General features: G+C 49.0%; 1 protein-coding gene across 6 annotated transcripts in view; it reads left to right on the top strand.

Moving 5' to 3' along the window:
* The window catches only part of LOC133357588 (dual specificity tyrosine-phosphorylation-regulated kinase 3-like), a 520504-nt gene that overhangs the window by 475526 nt on the left and 29998 nt on the right, over nucleotides 1-14980 (top strand). For all 6 annotated transcript variants that reach the window (XM_061575585.1, XM_061575587.1, XM_061575588.1 and 3 more), the window contains 3 exons: nucleotides 5717-5852; nucleotides 10801-10882; nucleotides 12291-12466. In XM_061575585.1, the coding sequence (XP_061431569.1) occupies nucleotides 5717-5852; nucleotides 10801-10882; nucleotides 12291-12466 (394 nt within the window). The remainder of the gene's footprint in view (nucleotides 1-5716; nucleotides 5853-10800; nucleotides 10883-12290; nucleotides 12467-14980) is intronic.

Here is a 14980-nt window from a genome sequence, read left to right on the forward strand (position 1 = left end):
ATCATCACCAGGACCATCATAAATTCCTCCACAACCACCAGCATTACCCCCAGCACCATCATCACCACTACCATCTACACCATCATCATCACAACCACCATCATCACCAGCTCCGCCACCATTTCCACCACGACTACCATCACCACTACCTCCACCATATTTGAACATCCATAAATTATGTAATGTGTTAATTCATGGTTTTTGGTGGAATTTTGTAGACATCATCTGAAAAGGAAGATGGAGGAAAATAGATATTAATATTGATCGTAGATAATATTAACATTACGAATTAAACAAATACAGTAGTTCCTCGGTTTGCCGTGACATCGTTTAACAGTTTTTGCGGTTAACGTTTCACCTCCCATAGTGAACCCATGGTTTCGACTGACGTTAACATTTGTATGTAACGGTGTTAATGTTGTGCACGCAGGTCGCAAATTTCGGCCAATACGAGCGTTCGTCAGTGGGCCTGAGCACATGCTGCCTCAGCCAATCAGCGATGCCCATTTGTGAACGTTTAGACCTCGACTGGCTTTGTTTTGGCAGACTCGGTGATTTTTACTTAATTTTCAACTTATATAAGTGAATCAATAGTGATTGCAATATATAAGTGAATCAATAGTGATTTCAGTCGTCAGCCGAAGATCTATTTTTAGAATATAACGCTAGTGCTAGGAAATCCTATGCGATAGGCTGCATATGTAGTGACATGGGAGGGGAGGGGCTGCTGGGGGGGCTCTGGGACCCTGGGCAGCTCATGCACTTGGGCCCCTTGGCACCGGGCGCTGGGTTCCCGGGCGGCCCAGGCGCTTAAGCCCCTTGGGGCCACCAACGGAGGGGGGGCTGTGTGTGCTCTGTGGGATATCTGGGGGCGCACACGGCCCCACCCCTCGTTGGGGATTAGGCATAAAAGGGGAGCTCCCTGGACGATCAGGGCCAGTCGTAGCTCAAGACCCAAGACCCAAGACCAGCCATGTGAGGACCCTGGGACGCTGTGAGGGCCAGTGGTGGGACTCTGGAACTCCCGGCTCTACGTCCTTGTGAAGGCGAGTTCCAGAGCGTAGCCAGAGTAGTGTATCTAGGCTGTGTACCTAGGCTGTGTACCTAGGCTGTAACAGAGTAGTTGGACTGTTGGACTGTTGGCGTGTTGGATTGTAATAAAGAAGTTACCTCTACAAGTGTCTCCGGAACCCGTTACATTTGGTGTCAGAAGTGGGATGGAGACAAGAAGTAAGCCACGTACCTTCAGTCCTGACGGCGATGTCGAGGAGCAAGCAGCGTTGAGGCGGCCAACGCCGGCCGACAATGACGCCGCACCACCGGCCGACAACAACGCTGCACCGTCGGCCGACAACGATGCCGCACCGCTGGCCGACAGCGACGCTGCACCGCCGGCCGACGGCGACGCCGCATCGCCGGCTGAGCAGCTGTCTGCTCCGTCGACCTTCCCCTCTCCAGCGTCGGGTGCAGGGATGGAGGAGGCGCTGCTTCACCTCGCAGAGCTGCTCTGCGCCACCGCCTCTCTCCTGGGCGAGATGCGGCGCTCACAGGCGATGGCGGGAGGGAGAGAAGAGGCGCAGCACTCGCTCGAGCCCGCGACCGCCATTCCCGCCACCGGCATTCCCGCCACAAATGTGGGGGATACTTTCGGGTGTGTCATCACTTCCGCCGGGGGAGCAATGACCGCTGGGAGCAACGTCACTTCCGGGCCCAGCGTGGTCCAACCAAACAACGCCGCATGATCAGCGCTGCGACCTTCACCGCCGGACGACAGCTGGCTTCAACCTAGCATACCGCGTCATCAGCGCTGCGACCGGACAGTGAGGGCTCCATTCTTACTGTAACCAGCGCCGGGGCCGGCACATCGATCGACACGCTGGTCGTCGCCTTTGCTCTGGCCAAAGGTTGGAGGTCGGGAGACCAGGCCCCTGACACTTCGTCCATTTACGCGCTCCAGATTAATGATTTTTGTTGACATTTTCTTCGTTGTCGTCGGGGAGTCGTGATTGTTGTTGGGTAAACTGTGTGGAGCTTCGCTCGTGAGTGTTGTCAATGTGTGTGCGAAACTTTGCTTGTGATTGTTAACAATGTATGGTTTGTATTGAGCTTTGTTCGTGATTGTTAATGTATAGCTTGTGCTGTCATTGTTAACGATGTATAGACTGTATGGGGCATTTATCTTGAGATGGTGACATGCTGCCAAGGATTTGGAATTGTCGTGCTGGCTCTCAAATATCTTGGGGTGCAGATCCTGACCAGGATGGCCCAGTGGGTGTTGCGTGTCTAACACGAGAGTTGTGGTCCCGTCATGCTATGGCTGACGGCTTGACCTGACAGCCCGGAGATTGAAACACTCCGTGGCATGTCTAGCCTAGTGGGCTGTGTGCTCACATGGCTCAGAGAGTGTGGTCCCGTCATGCAATGGCTGACGGCTTAACCTGACGGCCCGGAGGTTGAGACCCTCCGTGGTGCGTCTGGAGCTGTAGGCTCGCCCTGACGGCCCGGAGATTGAAACACTCCGAGGCGCGTTGAAACAGTGGGCTGGAGATTCGTAGTGTTCAGGTGTAGTTGTCCCGTTACGTTGGGACTGTATCCCTCAGTTGTTAGGGTGCATGTTGTGCAGTGAGTGAACGATGGGTCGTCTCAGCTCGGTCGGTACAGCTATATGATGCGATGCGAGTCTTGGAGAGAGACTGGGTCTCAGCTCGGTCGGTACAGCTATATTCTGCGATGCGAGTCTTGGAGAGAGAATGGGTTGAAGTCCCCCCCCGATGTGGCCGACGCGTGCTACTGGTTGTGACGCCGCGTCGGAAAGGCGGTGGGGTGGTAACATGGAAATTCCCCCCCGATATGGCCGACGTGCGCGGTTTTAGGATGGAGACGCCACGTCGGAAAGGCGGGGGGTGCTAGCGAGTGACATGTAATGTCGGTGGTGGTCCTCGGTGAGGGCTGCTGGGACGCAAGCATGGGATGCCTTGGAGATGCGGTTCGCGCGTGCGTCCGCCATTTCTGGGCAGGAGCAAGCAGATTTATTTTGTTTGTGTCATGTCAAATTTATATATATATATATTTTAAAATGTAGATACTGGAGCAGCCCTGAAGTGCGACTTCTTTGCCCAGTACATGGGTCGGCCCTGAAGTACGACTTCTCGACCTGGGACGTAGACAGACATCCGGATAAGTGTGTGTAGAGGGGTGCTAGACATGTTGGTCTTCGCCTTCTCACCACCTGACGGATGGGAGGGTGGCAGGGTGGTGTGGATCCCTGCCATCCATGCGGTGGTTGTGTGATTTCGGTTCGATTACCGGTGTTGGTTGTGCATCCAACGCGTTGGAATCTGTATATTTGTTGTTGTTAATTCTCCATTTTCTATGCGGATCCCGAGGAGGGCTAGGTGTGCCGCGGGTCGTTTGTTCACGTGTCATTGCTTCACCTTTTTGTTGATTGACGCTTGTATATAGTGTAACGTGTACAGGTTGGTTAGGGTATTTATGGTTGCTTTCTTGTTCTCTTTTCCTTTCCTGTTGAGGCTCGCGTATTTTTTTCTCTCCCTTTCGTTAATTTAAACTTTCTAATTATTAACAGTCGGGACGGCTGGAGGCTACATAGAGAAGGGTAATGTAGTGACATGGGAGGGGAGGGGCTGCTGGGGGGGCTCTGGGACCCTGGGCGGCCCAGGCGCTTGGGCCCCTTGGCGCCGGGCGCTTGGTTCCCAGGCGGCCCAGACGCTTAAGCCCCTTGGCGCCAGGCGTTGGGTTCCCGGGCGGCCCAGGCGCTTAAGCCCCTTGGCGCCACCAACGGGGGATGGCTGTGTGTGCTCTGTGGGATATCTGGGGGCGCACACGGCCCCACCCCTCGTTGGGGACTAGGCATAAAAGGGGAGCTCCCTGGACGATCAGGGCCAGTTGTAGCTCAAGACCCAAGACCCAAGACTAGCCATGTGAGGACCCTGGGACGCTGTGAGGGCCAGTGGTGGGACTCTGGAACTCCCGGCTCTACGTCCTTGTGAGGGCGAGTTCCAGAGCGTAGCCAGAGTAGTGTATCTAGGCTGTGTGCCTAGGCTGTAACAGAGTTGTTGGATTGTTGGACTGTTGGAGTGTTGGATTGTAATAAAGAAGTTACCTCTACAAGTGTCTCCGGAACCCGTTACACATACACACACACACACGTCAGCAGCAGCAGCTTGCGAGCGAGGTACAGCCGCAACCATTGTCTGGGGCCGTCAATAAATGACGTTACGCACCTGGGGGGGGGGGGGGCAGGCAGCGACTGCGTAGCGATTCGCGCACTGCACTACGAACCCGGCTGCCCGAGTTCGATTCCCGCTCACGGCCGGTGACGATTATTTAAACCGGTCCTGGGCCTCCCCTAGGTCGACTCAGTCTGAAATGAGTAAGTGGTCTGGTGTGTCAACATCGCCACTGGGGAGACAAAGGCGGCCGGCCGTGTTGCTGGCCACCCACCCCCTCGTGTGCCATGCCGTGCCGGCCTTCATAGGTGCACGCGAACAGCACTTGCCCCCTACAGTCTCACAGGCTACACGGGGGATCTTTGTCTTTACCCTGTGTGTGTGGGGGGCGGGGCAGCGACTGCGTAGCGATTCGCGTGCTGCGCTACGAACCCGGCGGCCCGAGTTCGATTCCCGCTCACGGCCGGTGACGATTATTTGAACCGGTACTGGGCCTCCCCTAGGTCGACTCAGCCTCAAATGAGTAAGTGGTGTGGTGTGTCAACATCGCCACTGGGGAGACAAAGGTGGCTGGCCGTGGTGAATCCAAGTCCCGGGCGAAGCCGGGTAGTAAAGCTAGTATTTCATAAATCTTGTGTTCGGTAACTTCAGTTATATACCTTTCTGTTTCGGTCTTGGTCGAAAGTGTAGTTAAACTTTCGGTTTCGGCTTAGCTTTCGGCCGAAAGTGTAGTTAAACTTTCGGTTTTGGTCGAAAATGAAGTTAAACTTTCGGCTTCGGTTTCGGCCGAAAGTCAATTTTTCACTTTCTGTCTGGTTTCGGTTTCGGCCGAAACCAGAAATTCAGTTTTCGTCGGCCTCGAGCACAGATAGTGCATCTGCCAGTCATTTCGGTCAGTCAATTCATGGCAACTGGGTATGTCTGTGACCTGCACCTAGCCTGGCACAGGAGCCAACTCATCGCACCTGGGTCTGTACCGTGATCTGCCAGCGAGCCTTGAACACTTCAGGCAGACTCCAGGTGCACCTAGCCTGGCACATGCACCTTGGTGACATCACGTTAATATAACGTAACGTTAATATAACAATGCAAATTCAACCCGAATGAAGCATGGAGAGCTAAATGGAGAACTCACAAACACCGCCTTGTTGTGAAAGACCCAACGCAGAAGATCTCTGTATTTATCTTCCACGAAGCTCATGGTTCACCCTAAACTGCATACACTGCACAAACTACGGCAGTAGATGCGGGTACTTGATGCACAAATGGAAACTTAAAAAACCGTCCAGTAGTGTGTGACTCTGGTCATCCAGAACAGACTGCAGTATAACGTGTAACGACGCAATGCCCCGATCCACAAATACGAAGGAGACATCACAGCGATGATACTCTCTGCTGCTTTTGATGCGGTTGTCTTGGTTTGGCCACCTCAATGTTAAATTGTAGTTGTTGCTCTGCATCTACATCAGCAGCCATACGAAAAGTAGAAGTGGCAAATGGCAGCTTTTGTTGTTTGTTCTCTGCAGGGGGGGGAGTCTTTGTGATCTCATGAAGGAGGATGGCGCCTTTGAGATGGGCCGAGTTAAACTCTACGCACGGTCCATGCTAGAGGTCCTGTCTTTCCTCAAGAAGAAGAAGGTTGTTCATGGAGATATCAAGCCGGTAAGTGCTCACCGTTACACAGTGCAGGAGTGATCCCTTCGGTTAACGCGGCGCGAGGTAGAAGTTGTGTGAAATGTAATAAAGGCGGGAGGTTGGAAGGACGAGCGGTGGAGTTATTATTGGTTGGGCAGGGGGGAGGGCATATAGGCTGTCCAGAAACCGAGATGAGGGTACGCTGCCGTGTACGCATTGTTCCGTGTACCGTATCATTACGCGCTGTATCATTCTGCATACTGTATCCTTTGTATTTCGATTTAAAGCTTTCGTGACTGCAGGGATTCATCTTCTTGGTTCTTTCGGTAAAGTCACGTAGAAGGAAAATAATAGAATAATAAAAATAAAACATAATAAAATAATTCTCACGACGTTTCGGCCACAACGCAAGCAGCCGTCCTCAGGTGAAGAACAGGTCCGTCGGAAAGACAGCGTCCGAATGTATAAATATATGCTGCCAAGCCTGGTGGTGCTCATTCAGACGCTGTCTTTCCAACAGACCTGCTCTCCACCTGAGGACGGCCGCCCGCGCTGCGGCCGAAACGCCGCGAGAACTGTATTCCACTATGTTCCATCCCCATCATTTCACTATTTCCCTTCTACGTGATGACTTCACCGAAAAAACCAAGAAGACGAACCCCCGCAGACACGAAAGTCCCAAATCGAAAGGGTCTATCTCGCTGGACTTCGGTTTTCAGCTGGTTCTTCGTTTTTGGCTTGATCTAACTGCCTGTCTGCTCTCAGGGTCCTCCTGACTTTTATACAATTTCCCACCGAGGGGTGGGTTTCTGTGGGATCACACACAGCCCACAGCCCCCTCCCCTCAGGAGGAGCCCTGGACAGGGATAACACAACCAGCCCGCACTGGTAAGTAGAGTGATTCACCCGGGTTCGGTGTAAACGCGTTCCAACATCACCACCACACTAACTATGACTCTTACTAACTCCTGTAATTATAACTCTCACTAACACCTGTAAGTACAATAACTCTCACTAACTCCTATAACTAGAACTCCTACTAACTCCTGTAACTAACTATAACTCTTACTAACTCCTGTAAGTACAACTCTTACTAACTCCTGTAACTAACTATAACCCTTACTAACCCTTACTAACTCCTGTAACTATGACTCTTACTAACTCATGTAACTAACTAGAACTCTCACTAACTCCTGTAACTAACTAGAACTCTCACTAACTCCTGTAACTACTATAACTCTCACTAACTCCTGTAACTACTATAACTCTCACTAACACCTGTAACTAACTATAACTCTCACTAACTCCTGTAACTAACAGGTGTTAGTGAGAGTTATAGTAGTTACAGGAGTTAGTGAGAGTTATAGTAGTTACAGGAGTTAGTGAGAGTTATAGTAGTTACAGGAGTTAGTGAGAGTTATAGTAGTTACAGGAGTTAGTTAGAGTTATAGTAGTTACAGGAGTTAGTGAGAGTTATAGTTAGTTACAGGAGTTAGTTAGAGTTATAGTAGTTACAGGAGTTAGTGAGAGTTATAGTAGTTACAGGAGTTAGTGAGAGTTCTAGTTAGTTACAGAAGTTAGAGTTATAGTTAGTTACAGGAGTTAGTGAGAGTTATAGTAGTTACAGGAGTTAGTAAGAGTTCTAGTTAGTTACAGGAGTTAGTGAGAGTTCTAGTAGTTACAGGAGTTAGTGAGAGTTATAGTTACAGGAGTTAGTGAGAGTTCTAGTTACATGCGTTAAGAGTCATAGTTAGTTACAGGAGTTAGTGAGAGTTATAGTAGTTACAGGAGTTAGTGAGAGTTCTAGTTAGTTACAGGAGTTAGTGAGAGTTGTACTTACAGGAGTTAGTAAGAGTTATAGTTAGTTACAGGAGTTAGTAAGAGTTCTAGTTATCGGAGTTAGTGAGAGTTATTGTACTTACAGGTGTTAGTGAGAGTTATAGTTACAGGAGTTAGTAAGAGTCATAGTTAGTGTGGTGGTGATGTTGTAACGCGTTCACACCTAACCCGGGTGAATCACTCTACTTACCAGTGCGGGCTGGTTGTGTTATCCCTGTCCAGGGCTCTTCCTGAGGGGAGGGGGCTGTGGGTTGTGTGTGATCCCACAGAAACCCGCCCCTTGGTGGGGAATTGTATAAAAGTCAGGAGGACCCTGAGAGCAGACAGGCAGTTAGATCAAGCCAACAACAAAGAACCAGCTGAAAACCGAATTCCAGCGAGATAGACCCTTTCGATTTGGGGCTTTCGTGACTGCGGGGGTTCGTCTTCTTGGTTCTTTCGGTGAAGTCATCACGTAGAAGGGAAATAGTGAAATGATGGGGATGGAACATAGTGGAATACAGTTCTCGCGGCGTTTCGGCCGCAGCGCGGGCGGCCGTCCACAGGTGGAGAGCAGGTCTGTCGGAAAGACAGCGTCTGAATGAGCACCAACAGGCTTGGCAGCGTATATTTATTCATTCGGACGCTGTCTTTCCGACGGACCTGTTCTTCTCCTGAAGACGGCTGCTTGCGTTGTGGCCGAAACGTCGTGAGAATTATTTTATTATGTTTTATTTTTATTATTCTATTATTTTCCTTCTACGTGACTTTACCGAAAGAACCAAGAAGATGTATGCTTTGTACCCTATTGCTTCATGTATTGTATCATTTCGCGTACTGTATCGTTCCACATACTTATATTTTTCCATGCACTGTATCATTCCATGCACTGTTTCGTTCCACGTACTATATTGTTCCGTGGGTGGACCCAGAATTCCCACACAGTACACCACGTTAAAATGGTGCGCGCTCCATGGCATAACGGGGCGCATTCCGCATCATGTGAAAAGTGTTCCTTCATAGAAGAATAACAACCGCATTATAGCGAAAACGTGTTGTGTGTGAACACGCCAAACACATCACATCACACCAAGGCAGCCAACCGGGCGTGATGCTGGCCACACCACCCCCCTCGTGTGCCGTGCCGGCCTTCATAAGCGCTACTGCTACTCACTAACAGCTCATACCCCAATAAGGGCGCTGTGGTGGTGAGATGTTAACTACCTCGCCTGGTATACAGGAGGTCGTGGGTTCGATCCCGACCCTGATGCCTGCTGTATATTTGGAGTTTGCGGTGTCTCTCTCCCCGTGGTTGCGCGGATTTTTCTCCGGGTCCTCTGGGTTTTCCCTCCACATTTAGAAACAACATCACGCGTTTTGAGTATTTGGTTGCTATAACTATCCACATAATGATAAGCCAAATTTCGATTTAAAGCTTTCGTGACTAAAGGGATTCATATTCTTGGTTCTTTCGGTAAAGTCACGTAGAAGGGAAATAATAAAAATAAAACATAAAAATTATCACGACGTTTCGATTGCAACACAAGCAATTATCAGGTGTGAAAACTACAGCAAGAAAATTTTAGCTGCAGTGGGAGAGATGCTGTGGTAAGGGGTTATATAAGTTAGAGAGGGGAGAGGAGCAAGGGAGGGGGGGAGTCGGGGGAGGGTAGCGTTGCGTGGAATGCTACTGGACGGGGAGGAAAGTGGGCGGGGCTAGAAAGGTGCAGAAAACCAATGCCACTGCAGCAAAGCCAATGAAAGACACGAAAGCAACAGTAGCAGACGTTGGAGAAGTGCAAAAAAGCGAACACCACTACAGTAAAGCCAATGAAAGACAACAAAGCAACAGTAGCAGTACTGCCAAACTCTGGGGATGCAATTAACTCGGCAGAATAGACTCGTGCTCGGTAAATATGATGGAACAACCAGAGACAATTAACATTTTACCTGGTTAATAACATCCTTCCAATGATTGCTCAATTCGTATCCATCTTCTTGGTTGAACTTACGTCTATGTTTATGTATCTTAGATGGCTTCATGGACAAACCTTTGATCGTAGCCAGAAGGTTTGCAGAGCACCTTAGTCTCATTTCGCTATTATACTATTTATTATTATACAATCTGCTATACACCATACCATTGACCGTCGCGTGAAAAGTACTAAGAGGAAGCAAAGAAATATGTCAATGGCAAAGAAATATGTCAATGGTAGCAGGAAACGTGCAGTGGAGCAAAGACTCCGATCCGTGAAGAGAATACAAAAGCTATATAGTCAATGCCAGGGAATGGAATGTGGTTTGAAAGTCACCGTAAATGTGAACACAATCAATCAAGATCCGAAATGGTTTATCACGTTCTTCCAATGATTGCTGAGCCAAAATCCATCTTCTCGGTTGAAATTGTCTCTGTGTTTGTATATGTGGATGGCCTCATGAACGAATCTCTCATGGTAGCCGGATGGCTTGCAGAGAACCTCCGTCTTGGAGAAGTCAATGTCATGTGAGCCCACTGTTGTTAACCAGGTAAAACGTTAACTGTCTATGGTTGTTCCATCATATTTACCGAGCACGAGTCTATTCTGCCGAGTAAATTGCATCCCCAGCGTTTGGCAGTACTGCTACTGTTGCTTTGATGTCTTTCATTTGCTTTACTGTAGTGGTGTTCGGTTTTTTGCACTTCTCCAACGTCTGCTACTGTTGCTTTCGTGTCTTTCATTGGCTTTGCTGCAGTGGCATTGGTTTTCTGCACCTTTCTAGCCCCGCCCACTTTCCTCCCTGTCCAGTAGCATTCCACGCAACGCTATCCTCCCCCTACTCCCCCCTCCCTTCTCTAACTTATATAACCCCTTACCACAGCATCTCTCCCACTTCAGCTAAAAATGTATGGCTGTAGTTTCCACACCTGATGATGATTGCTTGTGTTGCAATCGAAACGTCGTGAGAATGTTTATTCTGTTAAATTTATTTTATTATTTCCCTTCTACGTGACTTTACCGAAAGAACCAAGCATGATACGCCACTTTGTTGAGCTATCATATGTGGCCAGGTCACTTGTGAAAAAAGAGCAATTTTTCTCAGTGGACCTTACCTGGTAAAATAAAAAATAGTTTATAGTTTTTAGTTTGTTATCTTTAATATTTTTTGTCATGTCCAGGCAAACATCATGGTGAAGAACAACGCCACAGGATCAATCCAGCTGGTGGATTTTGGGTGCAGCTTCCTTGAGAACGAGCCGTGTGAGCTCCGTTTGATGCACATCCACATAATCCGTCGCACGTAGCAAGCACTGAGATGCCGTTTTTAGTCAGACGCTATATACATCCACAGGCTCATCGTGCAAAGAGAAGATGTACTTCTGATTTTGGTCTGCAATTCAAGGCACCGAAGCATACTGACTCCCCCGTGTACTATGTACCACTAAGTGGCAGGTGATGTCACTACTGCGCATGTGCAAGGCCAGGTGCACTCTGAGGCCATGTGAAGTGTCGAAGGCATCCCTGATAGGTCACGAGACAGACCTAGGTGCCATGGGTTGACTGACTGAGATGACTGGCAGATGTACCAGCTGTGCCCCCTGCTGTGCCAACTCGCTGCATTTTAGCTGGCCGGTGCTCTGCTCGTTGTTGTGAGCATTGCTCCTCTGCCCTCCGTTGTTGGAGGGTGATTGCCTTCGATTGACCAGAAACGTCCTTCACGAGCCTCAGTAGAAGCTGATCTTGGCACTATTGGTACCGTCTATCTTCCGAACACCTCCTTCAGCCAGGATCTCTGTGGAGGTCTGGACTGCATACCCAATGCAGCCATTGCAGTTGCATGAGCCACAGTCCTGAACCTCATCCATTTCCCCTCAGCATCAGGAGGAGGAGGGGATGATGGCAACCCCAGCTGCAAGCGATGTTGAAATTCCAGCTTGCAACTATACTCAGCTAGCTGAGACCAGGCCACTGTGGGTTTTAATGGGATCCTGAATGGACACCAACCAACGGAGTGGAAGATTGGCAGGCTCATCTTACAGATGACTAGCCAATGGTCAGTGGGCAGACCAGCTTCACGGTAGGTCCTGGTGTCAAGGACATGGGCCCGCATCTGCTGGTCTGTCACTATATATTCCAGCAGATGTTCTTGCTTGGACCCGGCATGCATCCATGATGTTGTGTGGATGCACCGATGTCGGAAAAGTGTTTTGGTAATTACAAACCCATGGGCTGCACAGATATTTAGCAGCCTCCTACTGTTATTGAGCTGATCTGGCCCATGTCTTCCAATCACTCTGAACCAGGTATCTGCATCATGACTCACCCGGGCATTAAAGTCACCCAACAAGATGACTCTATCCCGAGGGGCTACTTTAGCTAGCACCTGGGACAGGAGGTTTTAGAAGACATCTGACTCTTTGGCCTTGTCTGCATTCCTCCACTCATGTTCATTTTAAATGGAGGCTTAAGCAACCACCATTATTCCGTGATGCTCAGTAGAAAAAGTTTAAATTGCAAATGTGTTGGGTGGTGGCGGGTTTCACAACACATTTATATTCATGCGATCTAATATAAAAAAACTCTATTATGGACAAACTCCATCAGTCCGCCAATGCTGCAACAACAACATCATCATTGACGTCGTCTCTTTGTCATCTTGTTTCTACAGTGGACAAGGTGATGGGGACTGCAGCTTACAAGGCACCCGAGGCCATGCTGGGCCTGCCATACGGCACGCCCATCGATGCTTGGTCCGTGGGCTGCGTCCTGGCTGAGATATCCATGGGGGGCCAACGGCTGCTGCCCACGAAGAGGTTCTCACAGATCATCCCAGGCCTCACCGCGGTGCGGTCATGAGTCACCGCAGCACACCGTCGGGGCGCTTCCCTTAGCCGTTGCCTTAGCTTCTATCGTATACAGATTTCGGGTGTCACGGTGGCTCGGAGATGTTAAATACCTGGGCTGGTATGCAGGAGGTTGTGGGTTCAATCCCGACCCTGATGCCTGCTGTACGTTTGGAGTTTGCGTGTGTCTCTATCCCCCTGGTCACTTGGATTTTCTCCGGATTCTCCAGTTTTTCCCTCCACATTTATAATCAACATCACGCGTTTATAGTATTTGGCTGCTATACATAACTACATGATAAGCCACTTGCATTGGGCTATCATTTGTGCCCAGGTTGCTTCTCAAAAAGAGCTATACAGCTCAGTGGCCCTTACCTGGCAAAAAAGTTAGTTTTTATATATGTAGTGAAATACTCACACGGACACTCTGAGCTTTTCTCCTGTATCACTTTATTTACCTTGCATCCAGTGTGGATGCTCCTCACTTACACTAACATACACACACCCTTGTTCCGAACTCCCCGCTTCGCTATCTCTCTCACTCTATACTCCGCTAACTCCCTCACTCTATATTCCGCTAACCTGTCCTGCTTTCCTCACACCTCCACGCTCGTCCTTGCCCCGAGCAGGGGATCAGCCAACACTGCTGGAGAGGACGAGGTGAGGAGGGTGAAGTTCCAGGCGTCTTCTCCCCGACTCTTGTGTTCTTCATCTCTTGAGCTCCAACCAACAACCACCCCGTGTTGCTCCGCACACTCCCTTATATACAGCGAAGGAAAAAAGTATTTGATTCCCTGCTGATTTTGTACGTTTGCCCACTTACAAGGAAATGATCAGTCTATAATTTTAATGGTAGGTTTATTTGAACAGTGAGAGACAGAATAACAACAAAAAAATCCAGAAAAACGCATGTCAAAAATGTTATAAATTGATTTGCATTTTAATGATGGAAATAAGTATTTGACCCCCTCTCAATCAGAATGATTTCTGGCTCCCAAGTGTCTTTTATACAGGTAACTTGCTGAGATTAGGAGCACACTCTTAAAGGGAGTGCTCCTAATCTCAGCTTGTTACCTGTATAAAAGACACCTGTTCACAGAAGTAATCAATCAATCAGATTCCAAACTCTCCACCATGGCCAAGACCAAAGAGCTCTCCAAGGATGTCAGGGACAAGATTGTAGACCTACACAAGGCTAGAATGGGCTACAAGACCATCGCCAAGCAGCTTGGTGAGAAGGTGACAACAGTTGGTGCGATTATTTTCAAATGGAAGAAACACAAAAGAACTGTCAATCTCCCTCGGCCTGGGGCTCCATGCAAGATCTCACCTTGTGGAGATGCAATGGTCATGAGAACGGTGAGGAATCAGCCCAGAACTACACGGGAGGATCTTTTCAATGATCTCCAGGCAGCTGGGACCATAGTCACCAAGAAAACAGTTGGTAACACACTACGCCGTGAAGGACTGAAATCCTGCAGTGCCCGCAAGGTCCTCCTGCTCAAGAAAGCACATATACATGCCTGTCTGAAGTTTGCCAATGAACATCTGAATGATTCAGAGGACAACTGGGTGAAAGTGTTGTGGTCAGATGAGACCAAAATGGAGCTCTTTGTCATCAACTCAACTTGCCGTGTTTGGAGGAGGAGGAATGCTGCCTATGACCCCAAGAACAACATCCCCACCGTCAAACATGGAGGTGGAAACATTATGCTTTGGGGGTGTTTTTCTGCTAAGGGGACAGGACAACTTCACCGCATCAAAGGGACAATGGACGGGGCCATGTACCGTCAAATCTTGGGTGAGAACCTCCTTCTCCTCAGCCAGGGCATTGAAAATGGGTCGTGGATGGGTATTCCAGCATGACAATGACCCAAAACACACGGCCAAGGCAACAAAGGAGTGGCCCAAGAAGAAGCACATTAAGGTCCTGGAGTGGCCTAGCCAGTTTCCAGACCTTAATCCCATAGAACATCTGTGGAGGGAGCTGAAGGTTCGAGTTGCCAAACGTCACCCTCGAAACCTTAATGACTTGGAGAAGATCTGCAAAGAGGAGTGGGACAAAATCCCTCTTGAGATGTGTGCAAACCTGGTGGCCAACTACAAGAAACGTCTGACCTCTGTGATTACCAACAAGGGTTTTGCCGCCAAGTACTAAGTCATCTTTTGCAGAGGGGTCAAATACTTATTTCCCTCATTTAAATGCAAATCAACTTATAACATTTTTGACATGCGTTTTTCTGGATTTTGTTGTTATTCTGTCTCTCACTGTTCAAATACACCTACAATTAAAATTATAGACTGATCATTTCTTTGTCAGTGTGCAAACGTACAAAATCAGCAGGGGATCAAATACTTTTTTCCCTCACTGTATCCCTCCTCATTATGGGTCCTCAATTACCCCCCATTAAGTTGGCGCTTCTACGGCGCCTCTAGCACGTGCTCTCTCTCATATCGCCTCCATCTCCCACCTCTCCATCGTCTACCCCGTGTTCCAACGCTCGCACCTGCCCAT

The sequence above is a fragment of the Lethenteron reissneri genome, chromosome 58 (genome assembly GCF_015708825.2).
Source record: "Lethenteron reissneri isolate LAM-NWPU_2019-01 chromosome 58, ASM1570882v1, whole genome shotgun sequence".
Classification (NCBI taxonomy): Eukaryota; Metazoa; Chordata; class Hyperoartia; order Petromyzontiformes; family Petromyzontidae; genus Lethenteron; species Lethenteron reissneri.